We start from the raw sequence: 21,263 nt of genomic DNA, 5'->3' as shown, positions 1-21,263 counted from the left end.
CACTGTTAAGATCCAGTTGGGCTGGGATTCCCTGTGTTCTGAAACCACTGGCCAGAGCAGCAGGGGTTTGGGGGAACTAGCTCAACCTGGGACTGGGATTTACCAGTAAACACTCTTCCCTGGGGCAGGGGGGTAGTGGACCTATAGGACCATTTAACTCAAAGACCCATAATTGCGAACATAGACATTTAAAGCAGAATTCCACCCACACTGATGAATTTTCATTATATAAGTATTTTCCAGATCATACCTCAAGCACACTTCATTTCCTTGATCGATTTTCTCTGTAGACAGTTAAACTATTGCCAACATTTTGCATTTATATTTTACCCAAGTTATTTCCATCAGAATCGATTCTTTTTCATTGCAATTATTCAACAAAGACATGATCTCTTGGCCAATTTTGTTCAGAACATGTATCTGAACAGCTTTATTGAGCTGGAATTCACATACTATGTAATTTACCCATTTAAAGTGTTCAATGTGGTGGTTTTTCATATATTTGCAGAATTGTGCAATAGTTACCACAATCTAATTCCTAATTCCAGAATGTTCTAAAAAGAAACCCTATGCCCATTAGTGATCATTGCCTATTGTCCGCTCCCTTAGCCCCTGGCAGCCACTAATCTACTTTCTGTCTCTGAGGACCAGTCTATTCTAAACATTTCATCATAGCATATTATACACATTATGCTTTCTGCTACTGTGATTTTATAGATTTGTCTTCTCACATTCTTTTTTTTTTTTTTTTAGTTTTTGGTTTTTGTGATATGAGGGACCAAATCCAGGACCTCAAGCTCTACCACTGAGCTATACCCTCCCTTCTCGTCCTACTCTCTTCTTCTTCTTCTTCTTCTTCTTCTTCTTCTTCTTCTTCTTCTTCTTCTTCTTCTTCTCCTTCTCCTTCTCCTTCTCCTTCTCCTTCTCCTTCTTCTTTTTTTAGTACTGGAGATTGAACCCAGGAACATTCTACCTCCGAGATATACCCTCAGACCTATTTTATTTTTTAGTTTTGAAATAGACTCACTAAGTTGTGCTGAGAGCCTCACTGTGTTGCTGAGGCTCTCCTCAAACCTACGAGCCTTCTGTCTCAACTTCCCAAGTGCTTGGATTACAGGCAGGTGCCACCATGCCACGCTCTCCTCTCCTCCTCCTCCTCCTCCTCCTCCTCCTCCTCCTCCTCCTCCTCCTCCTCCTCCTCCTTCTTCTTCTTCTCCTCCTCCTTCTCCTCCTTCTCCTTCTCCTTCTCCTCCTTCTCCTTCTCCTTCTCCTTCTTCTTCTTCTTGTCTGGGGATGGAACCCAGGGACATTTTACCTTCGAGCTACACCCCCTGCCCTATTTCTTATTCTTTATTTTGAAACAGGGCCTCACTAAGTTGCAGAGGGCCTCACTAAGTAGCTGAGGCTGGCAACAAACTGCGATCCTCCGGTCTCAGCCTCCTGAATGCTGGGATTACAAGCGTGCGCCACCACGCCCGGCTCCGCTCTCTCTTCTTGATCCTCCTGTCCCGCTTCCCTCTTTCTTTTCTTTCTTCTTTCTTTCTTTCTTTCTCTTTCTCTCTTTCTCTCTTTCCTTGCCAAATATTCGAAACTCAGATATCCTAGGCCCAAATGGTACAGATCTAAGATTATGAAGATTTTATTCTTCTGTCAATTTTTTCACATATAATAAGCTGTGTGTGCCCTTTTACTATCATGATTGCTTTAACTAAGTCTAATTTTCTCTGGTCAATTTTCACTTTCTTAAGATTGCTAACAGGCAAGGCCCAGTGGCACAAATTTATAATCCCAGGATTTAGGAGACTGAGACAGGAGAATCACAGGTTTGTGGCCAGCCTCAGCTACTTAGTGAGGCCCTCTGCAACTTAGTGAGACCCTGTTTCAAAATTAGGAATAAAATATAGGGCTGGGGTGTAGCTCAGAAGTAGAATGCCACTGTGTTCAATCCCCAGTAACACACACACACACACACACACACACACACACACGCTAACAAGATGAAGTTTTCAGTCAGCTTTTACCTATAATTAATTTTACTGTGTGTGCCTCAGGCCACTGCCACTTTTAATTGCGTTAACTACTTTTTACTGATAGTATTCCTTACGAACGGGGTTGTTTTCACCACTTAGCCAATCCAGAAGGACGCGGTGCACTGTGGGCAGCTGGAGGGAGGCTGTTTCCAGGCATCTGCCCGTCCAGCTTGTTGTATCTACACGGCACCTGAGTGTCTGCACGCCTGGTAAAGCAAAGAGTCAGCAATAGGGTCTGGGCCCTGGGACCAAGGTGTCCTTACCGTCAACAGGTTCTGCAGCCCATTGTGTTTCTGGGCAGCAATGGGGAAGGGGGAAGTAGGAGAGGGGAAGGGTGAGCTCAGGAGAATACCATCTCTGCAGCTGGAGGCCCTGGGTTCAGGACTTGGCTGTGGGAGCTGGGTGCTCCCCTTTTCCTCCCTCATCTGAGCTGCCCACCTCCTCAGGTTACAAAGGAGAGCTGGTCCCTGAGGCCCAAGTGCAAGGGGCTTGTCTGGGAATACAGTGGAAAGAGGGGCGGACCCAGAAACAGTCTGCACTTGGTGAAGCTCTGGCGCTGCTTCCTTCTGGCCCCTTCTCACCTTCTCACGCCCCAGGGAAGGAGCCAACGTGGTACAGTTGTCATTAGCCAATTCGGAGCATCCCTCTTTTGGACAGAGGATAGAGGCACTTGGTTGCCAGAGAAAATACAGGATGCTCGGATAAATTTGAATTTCAGATAAACACAAATAATTCCATTTGAATTTTATTTATATTTTAAGTTAAAATTTAACAGGACATCCTGTATTTTTAGTTTTTTTAATTGGTGAATGTAATTGTATGTGAGAATGCGATTCATAGTGATACATTCACATATATATACAACATTATTTGGTCCGTTTACTAAATTTGGTCTTATTTGTCAAAACTGGCAATCTCATTCCAGGTAGTTGCTCCTCTCTATGCCCATAGATTTGACTTCTTTAGTCCCCCCAAGCCAGTTCCTTCACAGAGCTGATGGGGCCCAGGGTGGGGGGCACAGGGGTGTATCGGGGTGGAAAAGAAAGATGAAAACAGATTTTACCAAACACCCCCTGCAGGCCAGACAGCTTCTCATTGCTATCCCATTTAAAACGCACATCGGTTAAGTCCTATCAGCCACACTTCGCAGACAGGGAAACTGAGGACCAGAGAGATTTTGCGATTCATGTAAGTTTGCAAGCAGAGGTAATGAGATTCCAACCCATGTTCTCCCTCCCCCCACCTCAGGACTGGGGATGGAACCCAGGGGCATTCTACCTCTGAACTACACCTCCAGCCCCATTTTTTATTCTTTAGTTTGAAACAGGGTGTCATTAAGTTGTGGAGGTCTTCACTAAGTAGCTGAGGCTGGCCGTGAACCTGCGATCCTCCTGTCTCAGCCTCTCAAGTACTGGGATCACAAGCGTGCCCCACCACGCCCGGCTCCAATCCATGTTCTTTCCACAGCATCCTCTGCCTGCTAGAAGTCAGGACTCCAAGGTCCCTCCTCCCCAAGTGGAGCATCTAGCTCTCCCCTCTTCCTTTTTCTTATTCTCTTTAAGACTTTGGAACAAGGGCATGGGGGCTACACCAAGTGCCACTGAGGCCTGGGGACCACCATGGAAAGCAGCCCCTTCTGGCCAGGATTTTAGGGTGGCGCCTGAAGCCTAGAAGAAGACGGGAAAGGGCTCAGACCAATCCCCGGGGAAGTCCCTTCCTTCCTGGTGGGCGCACCAGCGACCCCCATCCAGCCTGACTCCCAAGGAAACAGTCATTTTCCCTCAATTCCTGTTTCTATTCATCCTTCCTATCCTTACACACACACACACACACACACACACACACACACACACACACACACATACACACACACACACACACACAGAGTTTTCAAAGAAATTTTATCCTAAGATGGCCATCTTCACTGGCTACCTAAAACTCCTTCCCATCCATGGAGAGAGGGCCTCCTCCGACTGCAAAAAGGCAGGAGAAGCCACCTCACACTTTGCTGGAGTATTAAAGGATGGGGAGGGGGTGTCCAGGAGTCAGTCACCCATAGTAGTGTGTGAACAGCTCAGTACCAGACGGTCTGTGCCCCTCAGAGACTTTCAGTGACTAGCAAAATATTCTTTCTACATAATGAACTCTGGACCCCAGGCCTCTCAGTCTCCCTCCCTTTCTTAGAATCATCTGTGTCCCTCCCTGAGGGCTGCTCACTGGCTGGGAGGCAGAGGTTGGGTGACCGCCAGGCCAAACAAACCCTGTGAGGAGACACATTGCCTTGAATGGAGCTGGGCTCTGGGGTGGGAGAAGGGGCGTCCACTTTCAGGAGGTGGGGCAGGAGAGCCCAGCTCCTCTGCTTTCTAAGACACTCCCATTCTGGAGAATGTTAGCCGGTACCGAGCTGGTGTTCTGCCCCAAAAGAGAGATATTCAGGCAGATTTATAGCAAATAGGTGTGTTTCTCTGTAGTACAACAGGGGTCAGGGCCTGGCTCAGCTATTTCCTTATTCTGGGACTCGGGACAGGCCCCTTCCCTTGGGTCTCAGTTACCCCCACCCTGGACCCAGGCTTCCCCATGGGACCACAATTTCAGCCCCTAAGTTTTCAAGGCCAGGAACCACCCTTGAGAAACTCGGGAGCTGCTCCCATGTTGGGTGGTGTCTGGTGGAGGGCAGAGGGGCCCAGCTCGGCTTCCCTGGGCTGGGGCAGAGGCCAGTGTCTCGGCCCCAGGGAGGAACTGAGGTTTGAGGAAAAGGGAGAGAAACTCTTAACTAGGCAGAGATGGAAAATCTCCTTGAGTCAGTGACAAAACACACCCTTTGTTCCTATTTGTCTTCACCTCAGAGCTCCCAGAGTCCCTGAGGAAGTGAGGAGGAGGGCGAGGGACAGGGCAGGACCTCACATAGACTGGTCTGATGGTTGCTGGCCAGCTGCAGGCCCCAGGCCCTCGAGGGGGCAGGGTGGAGCCTCGGGGAGGAGGCAGGAGGGTATGGGGGTGGAGAGAGTGAATGGGGCACCAGGGCTGTGACCTAGGGCTCCTTGCCCTGACTCTGTAGGCAGGGGCTGGGACTTGCTGCCAGGGAGAGGCACAGAGCTTCGCCAGGCTCCGCCCAGGCTGTGGAGAGGAATTAGAACATCCTCCAGTGGTTCAGACAGCCGCCTTCAGGTTTTCCCTGGGCAGAGGCCACACCTCTCCCCTCAGACTGGGACATCCCCAGGCCAAGCCCCTAAACTGGGGCCTCTCGAGGGGGTGGCTAGTCCTCTCGGTCTGAGCACTCCCCTCAGCAGAGGCATTATCTCCCCAGGCTTGGGGGCTTCTCCACCACATCAGGGGCTCTCTCGGGCAGGGCTTACCTCCTCCTTTGCCGTAGCGGATTTGTAGGGACCAGACCCAGGCTGAGCAGCAGGTGACTGACATGGCCTTTCTGGGCAGCAGGTAACAAGTGGTACAAGCAGCACCTCTCCTACCGCCTGGTGAACTGGCCTGAGCACCTGCCCGAGCCGGCAGTGCGGGGCGCCGTGCGGGCCGCCTTCCAGCTATGGAGCAACGTCTCGGCGCTGGAGTTCTGGGAGGCCCCTGCCACGGGCCCTGCTGACATCCGCCTCACCTTCTTCCAAGGAGACCATAACGATGGGCTGGACAATGCCTTTGATGGCCCAGGTGCTGACACAATGCTTCTGTCCACACAGCAGAGAGGAACCCAACCAGGAAAGGCTGTCTGGGGTGGCTGGGAGCATCCACTGTCCCATGGCTAGCTAAGTCTCACACACACACACACACACACTGAACAAGAAGAAAGAAAGGAAACACATCTGGAAACCACCACTACTGCACTCCTGCCCCCTGCCTGTCACCTCACTATTACAGTGGCCACCGCCGGGCGAGAGACTTCCCACCTCCTGAGAGCCACAGAAGTACTTCTAGTTCCCACAGCCACAGCTAGTTCTGACCATCCCCAGCCTGAAGGCTTCTGGCTGCAGTGTAATCTTTTCTCCATCCATTCTGCCCAGCGATGGCCTTCAGAACCTGAGCAGGGCTTATTTATTCATCTCTTATCCCTTTGTGAGCAAGAAAAATTGAACGTACCCCTTTGGTCTGAGGACGTAAGCCAGTTTGGCTGAGAATTTGGAGCCCACCTCCTTGCACTATCCTGCTGCCCATCAAGCCCACCTGTAGAAAAGCCCACTGCTGGACCCTGCCCTTGGAGCCAGGTTAGGACTGGGGGAAAGCTAGGCTTTGTCGGAATCCACGTGTCGCACACGCATGTGGCCTTATGCGTGACTCATATCACCCATGATACCTGCAGGACATATTTACTTCCATATCCGGGAAGAGTCCAGTACCTAAGACAGCCCTCGCCAGGCATCAGGACATCGGCCTTCCTAAGCAGCTCTCTGCTTTGCAACAGATGCTTTGTCTTTTTGAGTTTGGTCTTCTCTCCCAAACCTGCATCTGTCTCCCAGAGAGAATCCATGGTGTGCACAGTACTCCAGAATAGGAACACGCATTCCTCCTACCCTTGGCCGACTCTCTGTGTCCCTTAAGGCCCTCCTTTTAATGCCCGTGTCCTGACCTCTGGCAGTCCCAGCTGGCCCGAGGTCCCAGAAGGCGAAGGCAGAAGGACCCTCACTGCATCTAAGACCTTATTGCACAGTTTGCTGACCTCTATATATATTCATCACCTGTCCTGGCAAAGGGTGAACTGCGAGGTGGGGAGTCCCTGGAAACTGCAAATCTAGTAAGCAGTACAGGGGCCCTGCTAAAATCACTGACCCAGCTGGACTCCCTCTGCTCACTCTTACAACAACAGGGCGATGGAGGCTCATGGGAACCTCCGGCAGAGAGAGGACAAGAAAGCAAAGTATACACACACTTAGAAAATATGCACACACACACACACACACACACACACACACACACACGTGCACTGTGAGTTTAAAGTTGATGAACTTTCACACAATTCTGATCAAGAAACAGAATGGAAGGACTTAGCATGGCCCCTTCAAGGGGTAACTATTCCCACTCCTAGATCTTTTAGAAAATATATGTGTATTTGGTGCTGAAGATCAAACCCAGGGGCATTCTACCTCTGAGCTACACCCCTACCCTCTCTATTTATTCTGGTTCAGGGTCTCACTAGGTTTTTGAGTATTAGTTGCCGAGACTGGCTCGAGCCTATGATCTTCCTGTCTCCGCCTCCTGAGTACTGGGATTACAGGCACCGGCCACTACACCTGGCTGAAAATCTTTTTTTTTTTTTTAGTGGTACTGGGGGTGGAACCCAGAGGCTTTCTACCTCCAGGCTATATGCTCCCAGAACTATTTTATATTTTATTTGGAAACAGGGTCTCATTAAGTTGCTGAAAGCCTAAGTAGCTGAGGCTGGCTTTGAACCCGTGCCATCCTCCTGTCTCAGCCTCCCAAGCGCGGGGATTACAAGCGTGTGCCACCACACCTGGCTTGAAAATAACTCTTATGTAGTATTTATGTGCTAGCCACTGGTCTAAGTATCACACGTTGTTAGAATGGGGCTTGGTTCCTACTATGTGACCTGTGCACACACACAGTCTTCACAACCCAGCGAGAAAGTAGTTCAGTATTGCCGTTCCCATCTTTGGCCCAGGAAGCTGAGTCACAGAGGGGTTGAGCAGCCTACCCAAGTTCACACAGCAAATAAATGGTAAAAACTAGGATTGGAATCCAGGCAGTCTGGCCCCAGACCGAATCTTTTTGGCTTGTAGAGGTCCACATCCCACAGCTTAGTTATCAGCTTACCTCTCCACACTACAGCTGCTACCAAGCTTAAGTAGGAGAGGAAGCATGCCGCAGAAAACAGCCAGGCACACCCAGGTGCCTTTGCCCTGGGCTGGGTCGGGGCGGGGCGGGAGGGAGTCACGACCCCGGCAGCCGCCCCTCACTCTCTGCGCCGCCTGCAGGGGGCGCCCTGGCGCACGCCTTCCTGCCCCGCCGCGGGGAAGCCCACTTCGACCAGGACGAGCGCTGGTCCCTGAGCCGCCGCCGTGGGCGCAACCTGTTCGTGGTGCTGGCGCACGAGATCGGCCACACGCTCGGCCTCACCCACTCGCCCGCGCCGCGCGCGCTCATGGCGCCCTACTACAAGAGGCTGGGGCGCGACGCGCTGCTCAGCTGGGACGACGTGCTGGCGGTGCAGAGCCTGTACGGTGAGCCCCCAGCCCCGCCGCCCGCCCGCCCCTGCGCCCGCCCAGGCAGTAGTTATCAGGGCCTGGGACCCTGAGCCCCGTCCTTGCGCCCAGGTGGCCCAGGTTCGGGGGGAAGAGGATCCCTGCCTTCCTAGTTCCAAACCCTTGCTGGGTATGTATCTCAAGGGGCCCCTCTTTCCCAGGCTGTTGGGTGGGAGAGAAGATCCCTGGGTCAGTGCTATCAGGGGTAACACCAACAACCAGATGCCCGTCTCTCTTCTCACTTTGCCCTTCAAGGGAAGCCCCTGGGGCGCTCAATGGCCGCCCAGCTCCCAGGAAAGCTGTTCACTGACTTTGAGGCCTGGGACCCCCACAACTCCCAGGGCAGGCACCGCGAAACCCGAGGTCCTAAATACTGCCACTCTTCCTTCGATGCCATCACTGCAGGTAAGATGGTCCTACATGTGCCTAAATTCTCTTTTCTCCTCCCCCACATCTCCAGGGCTCCCCAGAGCTGGAATACAAGATGGGAGGGGGGGGTGGATTCTAGAATCCAGAAATCCCAAAGCCGAGTGTGGTGATGCAGGTTTTGTAATCCCAGTACTTGGGAGGCTCAGACAGGAGGATCGCAGGTTCGCATCCGGCCTCAGCTACTTAATGAGGTCTTCTGCAATCTAGGGAGACTCTGCCTGTTTCAAAATAAAGAGTAAAAATCGGGCTGGTGGGTGTAGCTCGAAAGTAGAAAGAATGAACCTAACTAGGTTCAATCCTCAGTATTGGAGAAAAAAAATCCAGAAATCCCAAGCCACTTGCATCCTGCAGGGAAGCAAACTCACACCAAACAAAGCACTGCTTCCTCCTGCCCTCCCCTGCCCTGTGCATGCCACACCCTCTGCTGGTTGGCTTGGGAACCTGGATTCTTTGGGAACTTGACTTCCAGCATGGCACCTTCCCTGAAAGTTGGCAGGCAACTGATGGTCACTCCTCAAGTCTCTCTTGTCTCCCATCAGATGGGCAACAGCGACTGTACATCTTTAAAGGGAGCTACTTCTGGGAGGTGACAGCAGATGGCAACGTCTCAGAGCCCCGCACACTGCAAGAGAGGTGGGCCGGGCTGCCCCCCAACATTGAGGCTGCTGCGGTGTCCCTGGAGGATGGAGACTTCTACTTCTTCAAAGGTTCAAAGGTCCCTGGGGCTTAGAGAGGGGAGGTGTCCTGCCCCAGATCAAGGGAGTGGGTCTCATCCAGTGAGTCCCTGGTAGAGTCCCAGCTAAGCCTATGACCCCAGCCAGCCACTCCAGGAGACTCCTCTCAGAGATGGCATGGGTGCATCAGGTGTCAAGGTGGCCCCGGCATTTCTGAGAGGAGTCTGGAGGGAAACTGAGGGCTCAGCTCTGCATGTCCTTGGAAACGGTGGTACCTTTCACAGAATTCTGTGTGAGGCAGGGGATGTCACTACATTCTTGGAGATTGCATTCCTTGGATAACAAAAATAATACATCAGAGCCGGGCGTGGTGGCGCATGCTTGTAATCCCAGCATTTGAGATGCTGAGACAGGAGAATTGTGGTTCAGACAGCCTCGGCTACTTAGTGAGGCCCTTTGCAACTCAGTGAGATCCTCTTTTGAAATAAGGAATACCAAATAGGGCTGGGGGTGTGTAGCTGGGAGGTAGAATGCCCCTGGGTTCTTCCCCAGTATAATAATAATAATAATAATAATAATAATAATAATAATTCATTAGGTTTGTTGGGGAAGGAAGGGAGGATGAAAGTCAGTAATGGAAGTGTGTGCAGTATATTACCAGATGCACAGTAATACTTTAGTTAGTAGTGCCCATTCATTCTTTCATTCATTTAACCAACCAATGCGGAGTGCCTTCTATGCACCGTGCAGGAAGTGTTGGGATGGTAGCGAACAAAGCAGAAAATCTGCCTTCATAGAATTAGTGGTATTAAAGAAAATTGCAAGCCTTCCCACTTTCCCATTCCTTCCCCAAGGAGGCCCCCTCTACATCCCCAATCCCACAACCCCTGCAGCCTGGGATAGTTAGGTTCTTTCAGTGCTAGCTGCTCTCTGCTGACACCTGTTGGAAGCCTAAAGTATAGCAGTCCCTCCCTTATACTATTTAACTAATTTGTAAAACAATCCATTTTGCTGTCCGAAATACTAACAACTTTGGGCTCCAATGTAGGAGGACAGAGGTGGGAAGGAGGGCCAATGGGTGCGAGCCTGCAGCTAACCCTGGCTTTCCCAATGCCCCGCAGGGAGCCGATGCTGGAGGTTCCGGGGTTCCCAGCCAGTGTGGGGCCTGCCGCAGCTGTGCCGGGCAGGGGGCCTGCCCCGCCATCCCGACGCGGCCCTCTTCTTCCCTCCTCTGCACCGCCTCATCCTCTTCAAGGGGACCCGCTACTATGTGCTGGCCCCAGGGGGCCTGCAGGTGGAGCCTTACTACCCCCGCGGCCTGCGGGACTGGGAAGGCCTTCCTGAGGAGGTCAGCGGTGCCCTGCCAAGGCCCGACGGCTCCATCTTGTTCTTCAGAGATGACCGCTACTGGCACCTGGACCAAGCGAAACTGCGAGTGACCACCTCGGGCCGCTGGGCCACCGAGCTGCCCTGGATGGGCTGCTGGCACGCCAATTCAGGGGGCACCCTGTTCTGAAGGTGCCCTGCTACCTAATGAACTGCTGGTGCCTTCAGGGTCAACTCGTCTCCCTGCCCCAGGGACAGGACCTGCGCGGGAAGCCTCCTTGCTTCCCTGAGGAAGACCAGGCAGCAAAAGTCCCCGCCAGGAAGTTTGTGTGTATTTGTCCTCTGGAGAACACAGCCATCCTCTCTGCACATGGAGGTGGGGACAGGATCATTCCAAGGAGAAGTGGGACTCGGATGGCGCTGCCCTTTCCCCAAAGGACTTCTTTCCTTGCCAGGCCTGGGGGCTTTTGATTCTTCTGCTAAAGGTGCAGGTCCATCAGCAAGGCACCTGGATCCGACCACAGGGGATGCAAAACTCATTGTCTTATTTCTCAGGGCCTCCTGGTTCAGTTCTTGGCAAACTGTGTTTTATTTAACAGAGCTCTCACCCCACCTTGGATGGGATGAAGGCACAGGGACCTCAACCTCAGAGAACATTTGGGTGTTCAAGATACAGAGCAAGAGATAGACTGCTGTGGGCCTCTGGAGCCCTGATTTTTTTGGAGGGGGGGTCTGGGGAAAGAATAAAGAGGCGCCCCCAGCTGGTGGGCCTGGAGGTGGGACGCAGCCTTCCTTAGACCCATTCTTCCACCCTCTGCTATGAGATCAGGTGGGCTTAGATGCTGGAGAGGCGAGGCCAGGCTCCTCCACAAAACTGGGCCAGCTGTGTGTGGATGTCATGGGGACCGGGGGCCGCCTCTCCTTAAAAAGCAAAGTCTCCACCCAGATGGAGAACCCAGTGCAGCAGGGAGAGGTCAGAGGCCTCCCTGAGGGTCTGCACTGCTGCAGGAGCTGCGGATGCAGCCTCCACCCAGCCCTGCAGAGGGGGAGGCCTTGTGCTCATAAGGCCACACACAGGCCGCATTCCCGAAGCTCCTGCTTGTCTGGCCAAGAATAGCTGGAATAGATTCCTGGAGAAGGAACCAGCTCCCCAGCCTCCCTGCCTTCTGCCTCAGCCAATCTCAGCGCTTCTTTTAGCACCAGTTCTCCAGTCCCCCTCCCCTGCACACCTGCCAGGGCCTCATCTGCACACACTGACCTCAGTGGGCAGCTTCCAGGGGAGGGGAGAGTGGTCAGCAGGGTTGTGCCTTACAATTCCTAGGGTCATGGCTGGCCCTGCGCCTGCCTTTCTTGGTGCACTGGGGAGAATGGCCCTGGACTGCCCTCGGAGGCAGGTGTACTCCTGCCCTGACCTGGGGAGGGGAGGAGAGGGAGGAAGCGCCCTGCTAGCCCTCTCCTCTCTGGCTTGAACCCAGGGAGGGAAGGGGGGCGTCTTCTCTTCCTCACCTCTGCCTGGAGCCTCCCCGCCCCCACCTCACGGCGCTGACACGTCGATTCGAGGTTTTATTGAATGATTAAGGCAAAGGGGGCAGTTTCTAAGAGGGAGGGGGGAACCTGGAGTTTCTGCTCTCTAGGCGATGCTTCTGCTCACCGGGCCAGAAGGACCTGAAAGACATGCATGGGAAGCCGTATCAGGAATTTGAATCAGGGGGCGGGAGGTGCTGGGTGCTGCCTGAGGGCGCTCTAAGAGCAGTGGGGCTCTAGGTTTTGCCGGGTACCCCTTACAGAGCCTGCATAACCTAGTGCCCGCTAGATTAAGCCCCGCACCAACCTTAGGCCTTCTCTCCGGAAGGGGGCGCTCTGGCGGAGGCCCGGAGAAGGGGCTGTAGGGGGCCGTGTCAGAGGAGAGGAGATGGTGGCGGGGAGTGTGGGGTCTTCAAGGACGGAGGACGCAAAGGCTGCGATCGGGGGTGCTCAGAGCACCCAGCGGCCTCCTCCTCGCCCAGATCTGGGTGCTCCAGGACACCGTGCGCCACGTAGGCCGGGTGGCTGTGCAGGCTCCTGCATTTCTTGCAAAAAAGGATCTCGCAGCGCGCACAGCCCCCGCGGCGCGGAGGCCGCCGCCTGGTCTCCAGCACACACGGCTCCTCCGGGAGGCTTCGCTTCCTGCGGGTGGGGACCCAGCGCTCAGTGCCCGGGGCGTCCCTCCTCCCCGGGCCCGGCAGCCCGGAGCCCTCACCTGTCGGCGGGAACCGCCAGGCCTCCCAGCAGCGCGAAGGGGCTGAGCCAGCCCCAGAAGCCGCTGTCCGCGCGCCGCAGCAGCGCCACCTGCTGGCCGCTGGGCTCCTGTCGCAGGGGGCTGTAGGACACCGAGCGCCGCTCGCGCCCCTCCGCCTCCTCCGCCTCGGGCTCCGGCTCCTCCGCGCCCTCCGCGGCCCGCGTCTCCTCGTCCTCCTCCGACCCCTCCTCCTCTTCCTCCGGCGTCTCCTCCCCGGGCTCGGGCTCCTCCAGCTCCTTCTTCCACAAGGGGGTCTTCACGCCTGCGGGTGGGAGGAGCTCAGTGCAGCCCGGCTGTCCCCAAGGGGGGCCTGGGTACCCTGACTGCAGCAGGTGCGAGACGTCCAGGCCCGCGGGATCCTTGCAAGGGTTTCAGAGTATGCAAGGTTCCCGGGCTGCTCCCAGGTTCTTGTATTTCCTAGCTAGCTAAGGATTCGGCGCACGTCGCCTCGTTTCTGTCGTGCACCTCATTTGTAGAATGGGGAAAGGTAGTGTCTTTCTCAAGGGTTCTAGTGAGGCTGATGGAAAGCGTTCAGCTTCGGGCTTGGTTTGGGGCAAGTTAGCAACAAACCGTAGATTTGTCACCCGAGGAAAGGGCGAGTGGGGGGGGGGGCTGGGGCTGGAACCCAGGGCTTCTACATCCGAGCTACACCCCTATCCCTCCTTTATTTTGAAACAGGGTCTCACTAGATTGATGAGAGTCTCACTACTTGCTGAGGCTATCCTCAAACCTGATATCCTCCTATTTCAGCCTCCCAAGTACTGGGATTACAAGCATGTGCCACCATGCTTGTTTTTTGAAACAGGGTCTCACTAAATTGCTGAGAGCCTCACTAAGTTGCTGAGGTGGCAGGGCAGGCAGACAGGTGGACACACAGCACTTCAGTATGATTAAATGAGTCAATTTTTTTGGGGGGGGTACTAAGGATTGAACCCAGAGGCATTCTACCGACGAGCTATACCCCCAGCCCTATTTTATTTCTTACTTGGAAATAGGTCTCACTAGGTTGCTGAGAGCCTTGCTAAATTGCCGAGGCTAGCTTTGAACCTACAATCTTCCTGTCTTAGCCCCCCAAGTACTGGGATTACAGGAATACAATACCATGCCTGGCTGTAGTTGAGGTAATCTTGTATGCGCAGAGTAAACAGAAAAGGACCCCCTGCATGAGCCAGTCAGTTAGAAAAAGGCTGCCCTTGGGGTTAACCAGTTACAAAACAATGCCTCTTCCTTCCAGGTTTTACCTTATTTTTAGTAGATTTAAACTACCTCTGCTCCCTCTTCCTGGTGCCTTTGTTCAGGACACAACTCAGTAAGGAAATTCCTGAGCTAACATGGAAACTGGTTTCTGCTAGTCAGTCAACAAACATTCATCCAGCACCTGTGTCTCAGTAGCTAGATTTATAATAAAAGTAAGGGGAAGACACAACTTGAGGGGTCTGCCCAGGAAAGTCAAGAAAAATTCCAAGCCAGACTCAGTGGTGAGTGCCAGTTACTTGGGAGACTTAGGCAGGGGGATCAAAAGCTCAAAGCCAGCTTGGGCAACTTAGCAAGACCGTTTCCAGATTTAAAATGGAAAGGACTTGGAGCCAGGTTTGGTGGCACACGCCTATAATCACAGTACTTGGGAAGCTGAGATAGGAGGATCACAGGTTCAAGGTCAGCCTCAGCAATTTAGCAAGCAAGACCCTGTTAAAAAAAAAAAAATAATAAGCCAGGTGTGGTGGCGCACGCTTGTAATCCCAGCATTTGGGAGGCTGAGACGGGAGGATTGTGCAGGTTCAGAGAAAGCCTCAGCTACTTAGTGAGGCCCTTTACAACTCAGTGAGACCCTGCTTCACAATAAAGAATAAAAAATAGGGCTGGAGATATAGCTCAGAGGTAGAATGCCCCCTGGGTTCCATCCTCAGTACCGCAAAAACAAAACAAAACAAAATAAAAAGGTCTGAAATGTAGTTTGGAGGTAGAATCCCCCTGGGTTCCAACCCTAGTATAAAAAAAAAGTGGGGGGAAAGAAAAAAGACTTGGGACGTAGCCGGGTGGCAAGTGGTGGCCTGGCATGTAGTGGGTTCGCTCTCCAGTACAGTTTAAAGTTTTCCCCATAAATCCCTGTGCATTCTCTTAGAGTTGGGGAGCAAAGGGGAGTGACAACAGTTGATGTTCTGACTCGTGTGTGTTGGGCACCCACTGCATGCAGTCGTCTCCATACATACATCATGCCCCTACAACCCACAACCTTTCAGGTAGATGATGGGGCTGGTGATAGTAGTGCCTCTTAATATGATCCGGAATGTTTGAACCCTCTCAAAAGACGTCGTTTCAAACAGTCTTGGTAGTGCTAATGTTGTAGAACCAAGGTCCACTTTTTTATTTTATTTTATTTTATTTTTTGCAGTACTGGTGATTGAACTCAGGGGCATTCTACCTCTGAGCTACACCCCTAACCCTATTTTTCACTCTTTATTTTGAAACACGTTCTCACTAAGTTGCAGAGGGCCTCGCTAAGTAGCTGAGGCTGCTTGCACATCTGTGATCCTCCTGTCTCAGCCTCCCAAGTACAGGGCGTACCAGCATGCGCCACCACACCTGGCCAAAGTCCACTTTTATTTAGGAAAACAGATTGAGGAGCCTTCTGGTTGTCAAAGGCCAGGCCTATTAGGCAGCTCGAACTAGGGACTTTTCAGGAGGAAGGGGAGTAGGAAGTGAGGTTGAAGGGGAAGTTGGGCTTGGAGTTCAGTCTGTCCTTCAGCGGTGGGCAGCCACAGAAGAATCTGATGAAAATACAAATTCAGAAGACAGAAGAAGACCTACTTATGAGTCACCCATAGAGCTAGGTGTATATATATGAGAAAGGAGAAAGGTATATATATATATATATATATATATATGAAAGGAGAAAGGAGCCGGGCGTGGTGGCACACCACCCGCGCTTGGGAGGCTGAGACAGGAGGATGGCACAGGTTCGAAGCCAGCCTCAGCTACTTAGTGAGGCTCTCAGCAACTTAGTGAGACCCTGTTTCCAAATAAAATAGGTCTGGGAGTATAGCCCGGAGGTTAGAAAGCCTCTGGGTTCCACCCCTAGTACCACCAAAAAAAAAAAAAAAAAAAAAAAAAAAAGAAAGGAGAAAGGAGAGGGCTTGCAGCTATATGGACAGTTAATTGAGAAAAGGCTCAAGTACTTCTACTCCAGGGTTGCCATGGTGATGGGTGGGTTGGTCCAAGCCAGGGTCAAGAGGTCTTGACCTCTGGCAGGAGGCACTTCTGGCCCCACTTACCGTGCTTATCCATTCTTCCCAGGGTTGTGCTGCCTGCTTCCCTTGGCAGGACTGGGGTGTGAGGGTGCCTGGAACCCAAAGAACTTGATCCGGTCTCTAGGCCCTCTGTTGGATCATGCAGGGGGCGGGGCTAGAACCTCACCTGCTCCTGGGGTTCTGGCCTTTTCCAGAGACTCCAGAACCAGTCAGACCCAGGGTCCCCCACCTTTCCCTGGGGGAAGGCATCAAATAGAAGTAGAGGGGGTTTTGGTCCTTGGTAGACTGAGTTCAAATTCCAGTTTTACCTCATAAATATAAGTGCTAACTAACTTTCAGCAAAAATCATTTCACAGAAACAACGCAGGAGGCTGCTGCTGAGGGGTACTCCTGGACACGGGCGTCGTGAGCAACCTCTCCGAGTCCCTAAAATCTCATGCCCTGCAGGCCTGCCTGTGCTGTGACAGCTTTCAGGAAGCAGCCCACCAGGACACACAAAAGGCATCCCCAGGCCCAGCCATTTACCAAAGTCTGAGAAAGGCTGCTTTGGGGCTGCTGTAGGCTTGGGAGTGTAAATTGTCCCCTTGCCTCCATACTTACCTTCATCTTTTAATAAAGAAGCATCACTAAGCATAGGCCTGTAATCCCGGTACTGCGGAGGCTGAGACAAGAGGATCTTAGATTCAAAGCCAGCCTCAGTGACTTAGCAAGGCTCTCAGCAAATTAGCAAGACCCTGTTTCCAAATAAAAAACAAAATAGGGCTGAGAGTATAACTCAGAGGTAGAATGCCTCTGAGTCCAATCCTCATCCCTCTCCCCCTCCCTCCCTCTCTCTCTTTCTCTCTCTCTCTCTCTCTCTCTCTCTCTCTCTCTCTCTCTCTCTCTCACACACACACACACACACACACATACACACTCATCACTGGACATTTGCAACACATGTGACCACCAGCTGTGGTTCCAGACTCCTTTGCAGCTAAGTGTGGCCAAACATACATCACACACACACACACACACACACACACACACACACACACACACACACCCTAAAAACTATGTAAGTTAAAGTGATGTGTGTATAATTTCCACGTCCACATTCATTTTTCCGGTTTCCAGGGCCTCAGTGCCTGGCAGGCCAACACCCTACCACTGAGCTGTATCACCAGAACCACATCACTTTTTTCTTTTTTTGGTACTGGGGTTCCTGGAAACCCTTCTACCTCCGGGCTACACTCCCAGACCTATTTTATATTTTTATTGGAAACAGGGTCTCTTAAGCCAACAAGGCTAGCTTTGAACCTGCGTGATCCTCCTGTCTCCGCCTCCCAAGCATGGGGATTACAAGCATGAAGCACCACTCCCGGCCTTTGTCTTTGTTTAAACACACTTTACAAACCGGGCGTGGTGGTGCATGCCCGGCCTCACGTCCCATTCTTAAAAAGGAAGCAGTCTACTCCCACATTCTCTCTCTGCCTCCTGTAGCCTGGGAGAAAACAGTACAAAGTCCTGGCCGGGCTTGACGGCACACGCTTGAAATCCCAGCATTTAGGAGGCTGAGACAGGAGGATTGAGGTCCACGGACAGCCTCAGCTACTTAGTGAGGCTCTTTGCAACTCAGTAAGATCCTGTTTCCAAATAAAGAATAAAAAATGGGGCTGGAGGTATAGCTTGGAGGTAGAATGCCCCTGGGTTCCATCCCCAGTAACACACACACACACACACACACACACACACACACACACACACAGAGTTCTGGGAAGCCAGTAATGATCATGTAGATAACAAAAAACAGCCAGAGTGAGCAACAAGACAGAAAGAACCCAGCTCCCTGGACGACCTCACGGAGCAGAGCCACCTGCCTACTTTGGACCATTGTGGACTTCTTTTCTCTTGTGAGGTGTGTGTGTGTGTGTGTGTGTGTGTGTGTGTGTGTGTGTATCTGTTGTGTATCTGTGTAACTAGGGATTGAACCTAGGGGCATTCTACCTCCGAGCTACACCCCAGCCCTTTTATTTATTTATTTATTCATTTATTGTACTGGGGATGGAACCCAGAGCCCTTCTACCTCCGGGCTACACTCCCAGACCTATTTTTATATTTTTATTGGAAACAGGGTCTCTTAAGCCAACAAGGCTGGCTTCGAACCTGCGATTCTCCTGTCTCAGCCTCCTAAATACTGGGATTACAAGTATGCACCACCACACCTGGCTTTCCCTATTTTATTTTTATTTTGATGAAACAGGGTCTTGCTAGGTTGAAGAAAGTCTCACTGTTTGTCAAGGGTGTCCTCGAACCTGCGATCCTCCTGTCTCAGCCTCCCAAGTACTGGGATTACGAGCTTGTGAACCATGCCTAGCTTGTGAGACACTCTTTTGAGTGGTCAGCAGCTTATCCTGACCCTAACTGAGAAGACCTGCATCCTCAGGTCCTCTTTCCCCCCATCTTAGTGCTCTTCGAGTGACAGCTTTGTCCTCACCTGTAGCGAGGGCTCTCTCTGTGTGGGGTCCCGTTCTGCACTGCTGACATCTTAACTGTGACAGGGGAAAGAACCTGCCCCTAGAGATTCAGTTCAAAAAATCCAGGGACAGGCTCTGTTTGGACGAGTTTGAATATCTTGCTCACTTTCTAGATCTGTTACTCTCAGGGTCGGAGGAGGATTCATGCCTCCAGGGGACATTTCTCAATGTCTGGGTGTTTTTCAGTTGTAATAGGGGTGGGGGTGCTGCCGGTATATGGTGGGTGGAGGTCAGGGACACTGCTGTCATACGGTACACAGGACACCCCCCACAACAAAGAATGATCTAGCCTAAGATGTCAACTGTTCCAAAACCTATGAACTCTTCAAAGTTATATGGGCCAGGTGTGGTGGCACATGTCTGTATCTGTAATCACAGATACTCAGGAGGCTGAGGCAGGAGGATTGCAAGTTTGAAGCCTCCCTGGGCAACTTAGTAAAACCCTGTCTCAACATAAAAAATAAAAAGAGCTGAGGATAGAGCTCAGTGGTAGAGCACTTGCCTAGCAAGTATAAGATCCTGGGTTTCTTTCTTTCTTTCTTTCTTTCTTTCTTTCTTTCTTTCTTTCTTTCTTTCCTTATTATTTTTTTTTGGTGGTACTAGGGGTGGAACCCAGAGGCTTTCTACCTCCGGGGTATACTCCCAGACCTTTTATATATTTTATTTGGAAACAGGGTCTCACTAAGCTGCTGAGAGCCTCACTAAGTAGCTGAGGCTAGCTTCGAACCTGTGCGATCCTCCTGTCTTGGCCTCCCAAGCGCAGGGATTACAAGCGTGCGCCATCACGCCCGGCTAAGATCCTGGGTTCAATCCTCAGTATCTTAAAAAAAAAAAGTTACACGTGTTACATGTGCTGGATATGGTGGCACACACCTGTAATCTCAGTACTGGGAAGGCTAAAACAGGAGAATTACAGATTTGAGGATAGCCTCAAGAATGTAGCAAGAGAACTGGGTGTGGTGGCGCACCCTTGTAATCCCAGCATTTGGGAGGCTGAGACAGGAGGATCACAGTTTGCAGACAGCCTCAGTTACTTAGTGAGGCCCTTTGCAACTCAGTGAGACCCTGTTTCAAAATAAAGAATAAAAAATAGGGCTGAGGGTATAGCTTGGAGGTACAATACTCCCTAGGTTCCATCTCCACTCCATCCCCACTACTGCAAAAAAAAAAAAAAAAAAAGAATGTAGCAAGATTCTTAGCAACCTAGTGAGACTCTTTTTTTTTTTTTTTGGTGGTACTGGGGTTCCTGAAAACCCTTCTACCTCTGGGCTACACTCCCAGCACTCCAAGACAGATATATATATATATATATATATATATATATATATATATATATTTTTTTTTTTTTTTTTTTTTTTTTTTAAACAGGGTTTCTTAAACCATCGCGGCTGGCTTCGAACCTGAACGATCCTCCTGTCTCCGCCTCCCAAGCGCGGGGATTACAAGCATGGGGATTACAAGCGTGAGTCACCACGCCCGGCAAGACTCTGTTTTATAAGAAAAAAATAAAAGAACTGAGAGTGTAGTCAGCCTCAGCAATTTAGTAAGGCTGCCAGCAACTTAGCGAGACCCTGTTTCCAAATAATAAAATAAAAAGGGCTGAGAATGTAGCTCAGAGGTCGAATGCCCCTGGGTTCAGTCCCCAGTACCACCAAAATCAAAACAAACAACAAATGTCACCCTGTCACCCTCTCGGTCAGGCCTTCCCTGCTAACCTTCTGTTAACCCCCACACACACACACAAACCTTTACTCTTTTATTTTTTCTTCCTGGTTATCAGCATCTGACTCACTACAGACTTACTTGTTTATGTGTCATCCCACAGGTAAGGGGCCTCTCTGAGGTCAGGGGCTTGGTCCCTTGTTTACTGCTGTACCCTCAGACCACAATAGTGTCTGGCATACAGTAGGTGCTCAAAAAATGTTTGTTGAGTGAATGCATTGCTGTGACCACGGAGGCAAGGCATTACAACCGACAGCCTGTTCTAGAATAGCGATTAGAGCAAATGCGAAGCAGCTTCTCCAGAGAAGGTGGGACTCAGACAGGCTCCCTGTGCGCCCGACCACGGCCACCTTCACGGCCATTATTCCTTTATTCCCCACGATGGCCAAGAGAGGTAGACGTTACCATCCCCATTTTCCAGAAAACTAAGGCACCACGAGGGTAGGGACTCCATGCCGCTCACAAAGGGATTTCGGGTAAAACCCCTATCTTTGGAATCTGTTGCTGTAACTCTTCCATGTCTACCCCCCAGTGCTCCTAAACCCCAGGGGCACTACAACCCCTGCCCTTGCTTTTCCCGGGGGGGGGGGGGGTGAGCCAGATAGGAGAAGCCAGCCCGCCCAGCTCCCTGGGCTCCGGGGCCAGCAGGGCAGTCTGCCTGCGGTCTGCCTGCGGGAAGGGTTAAGGAGGAGTGTTTGTAGCAGCCGCTGTCTCCAAGGAGAGCAGCAAAAGCAGAGTGGGGAGGCCCACAGCCAGGCGAGCGGGGCTCCCAGCAGTGGCAGTGGGTGGTGGGTGGCAGATGGCGGGTGGCGGGTGGGGGACAGCCAGCTTGAC

The 21,263-nt window shown here is 51.8% G+C and overlaps 2 protein-coding genes across 4 annotated transcripts in view; one reads left to right on the top strand and one right to left on the bottom strand.

Annotated features, from left to right (window-relative positions):
- Window positions 1–10,855, top strand: part of MMP28 (matrix metallopeptidase 28) — a gene marked incomplete at both ends in the record, with an annotated part of 32,542 nt that extends 21,687 nt beyond the window's left edge. Inside the window, 5 exons of one of the 3 annotated variants that reach the window (XM_080712317.1) lie at window positions 5,469–5,693; window positions 7,970–8,215; window positions 8,492–8,641; window positions 9,277–9,372; window positions 10,461–10,855. In XM_080712317.1, coding sequence (XP_080568443.1) covers window positions 5,469–5,693; window positions 7,970–8,215; window positions 8,492–8,641; window positions 9,277–9,372; window positions 10,461–10,855 — 1,112 coding nt within the window. Of the gene's footprint in view, window positions 1–5,468; window positions 5,694–7,969; window positions 8,216–8,491; window positions 8,642–9,204; window positions 9,373–10,460 lie in introns of all 3 variants that reach the window. The other 2 variants (XM_080712316.1, XM_080712315.1) reach the window with 2 other exon arrangements.
- Window positions 10,856–12,563: 1,708 nt separating this feature from the next.
- On the bottom strand, window positions 12,564–20,791 carry LOC308275659 (uncharacterized protein C17orf50; the record flags this gene model as incomplete). Its single annotated transcript, XM_080714020.1, has 5 exons — window positions 12,564–12,831; window positions 12,905–13,302; window positions 16,358–16,426; window positions 20,511–20,584; window positions 20,677–20,791. 5 exons carry the CDS (start codon window positions 20,789–20,791, stop codon window positions 12,564–12,566), a joined length of 924 nt encoding a protein of 307 aa, XP_080570146.1.
- Window positions 20,792–21,263: the final 472 nt, after the last annotated feature.

The sequence above is a fragment of the Muscardinus avellanarius genome (genome assembly GCF_963383645.1).
Source record: "Muscardinus avellanarius genome assembly, chromosome: 16".
Lineage (NCBI taxonomy): Eukaryota > Metazoa > Chordata > Mammalia > Rodentia > Gliridae > Muscardinus > Muscardinus avellanarius.
This window is presented reverse-complemented; position numbering and strand designations above follow the sequence as displayed.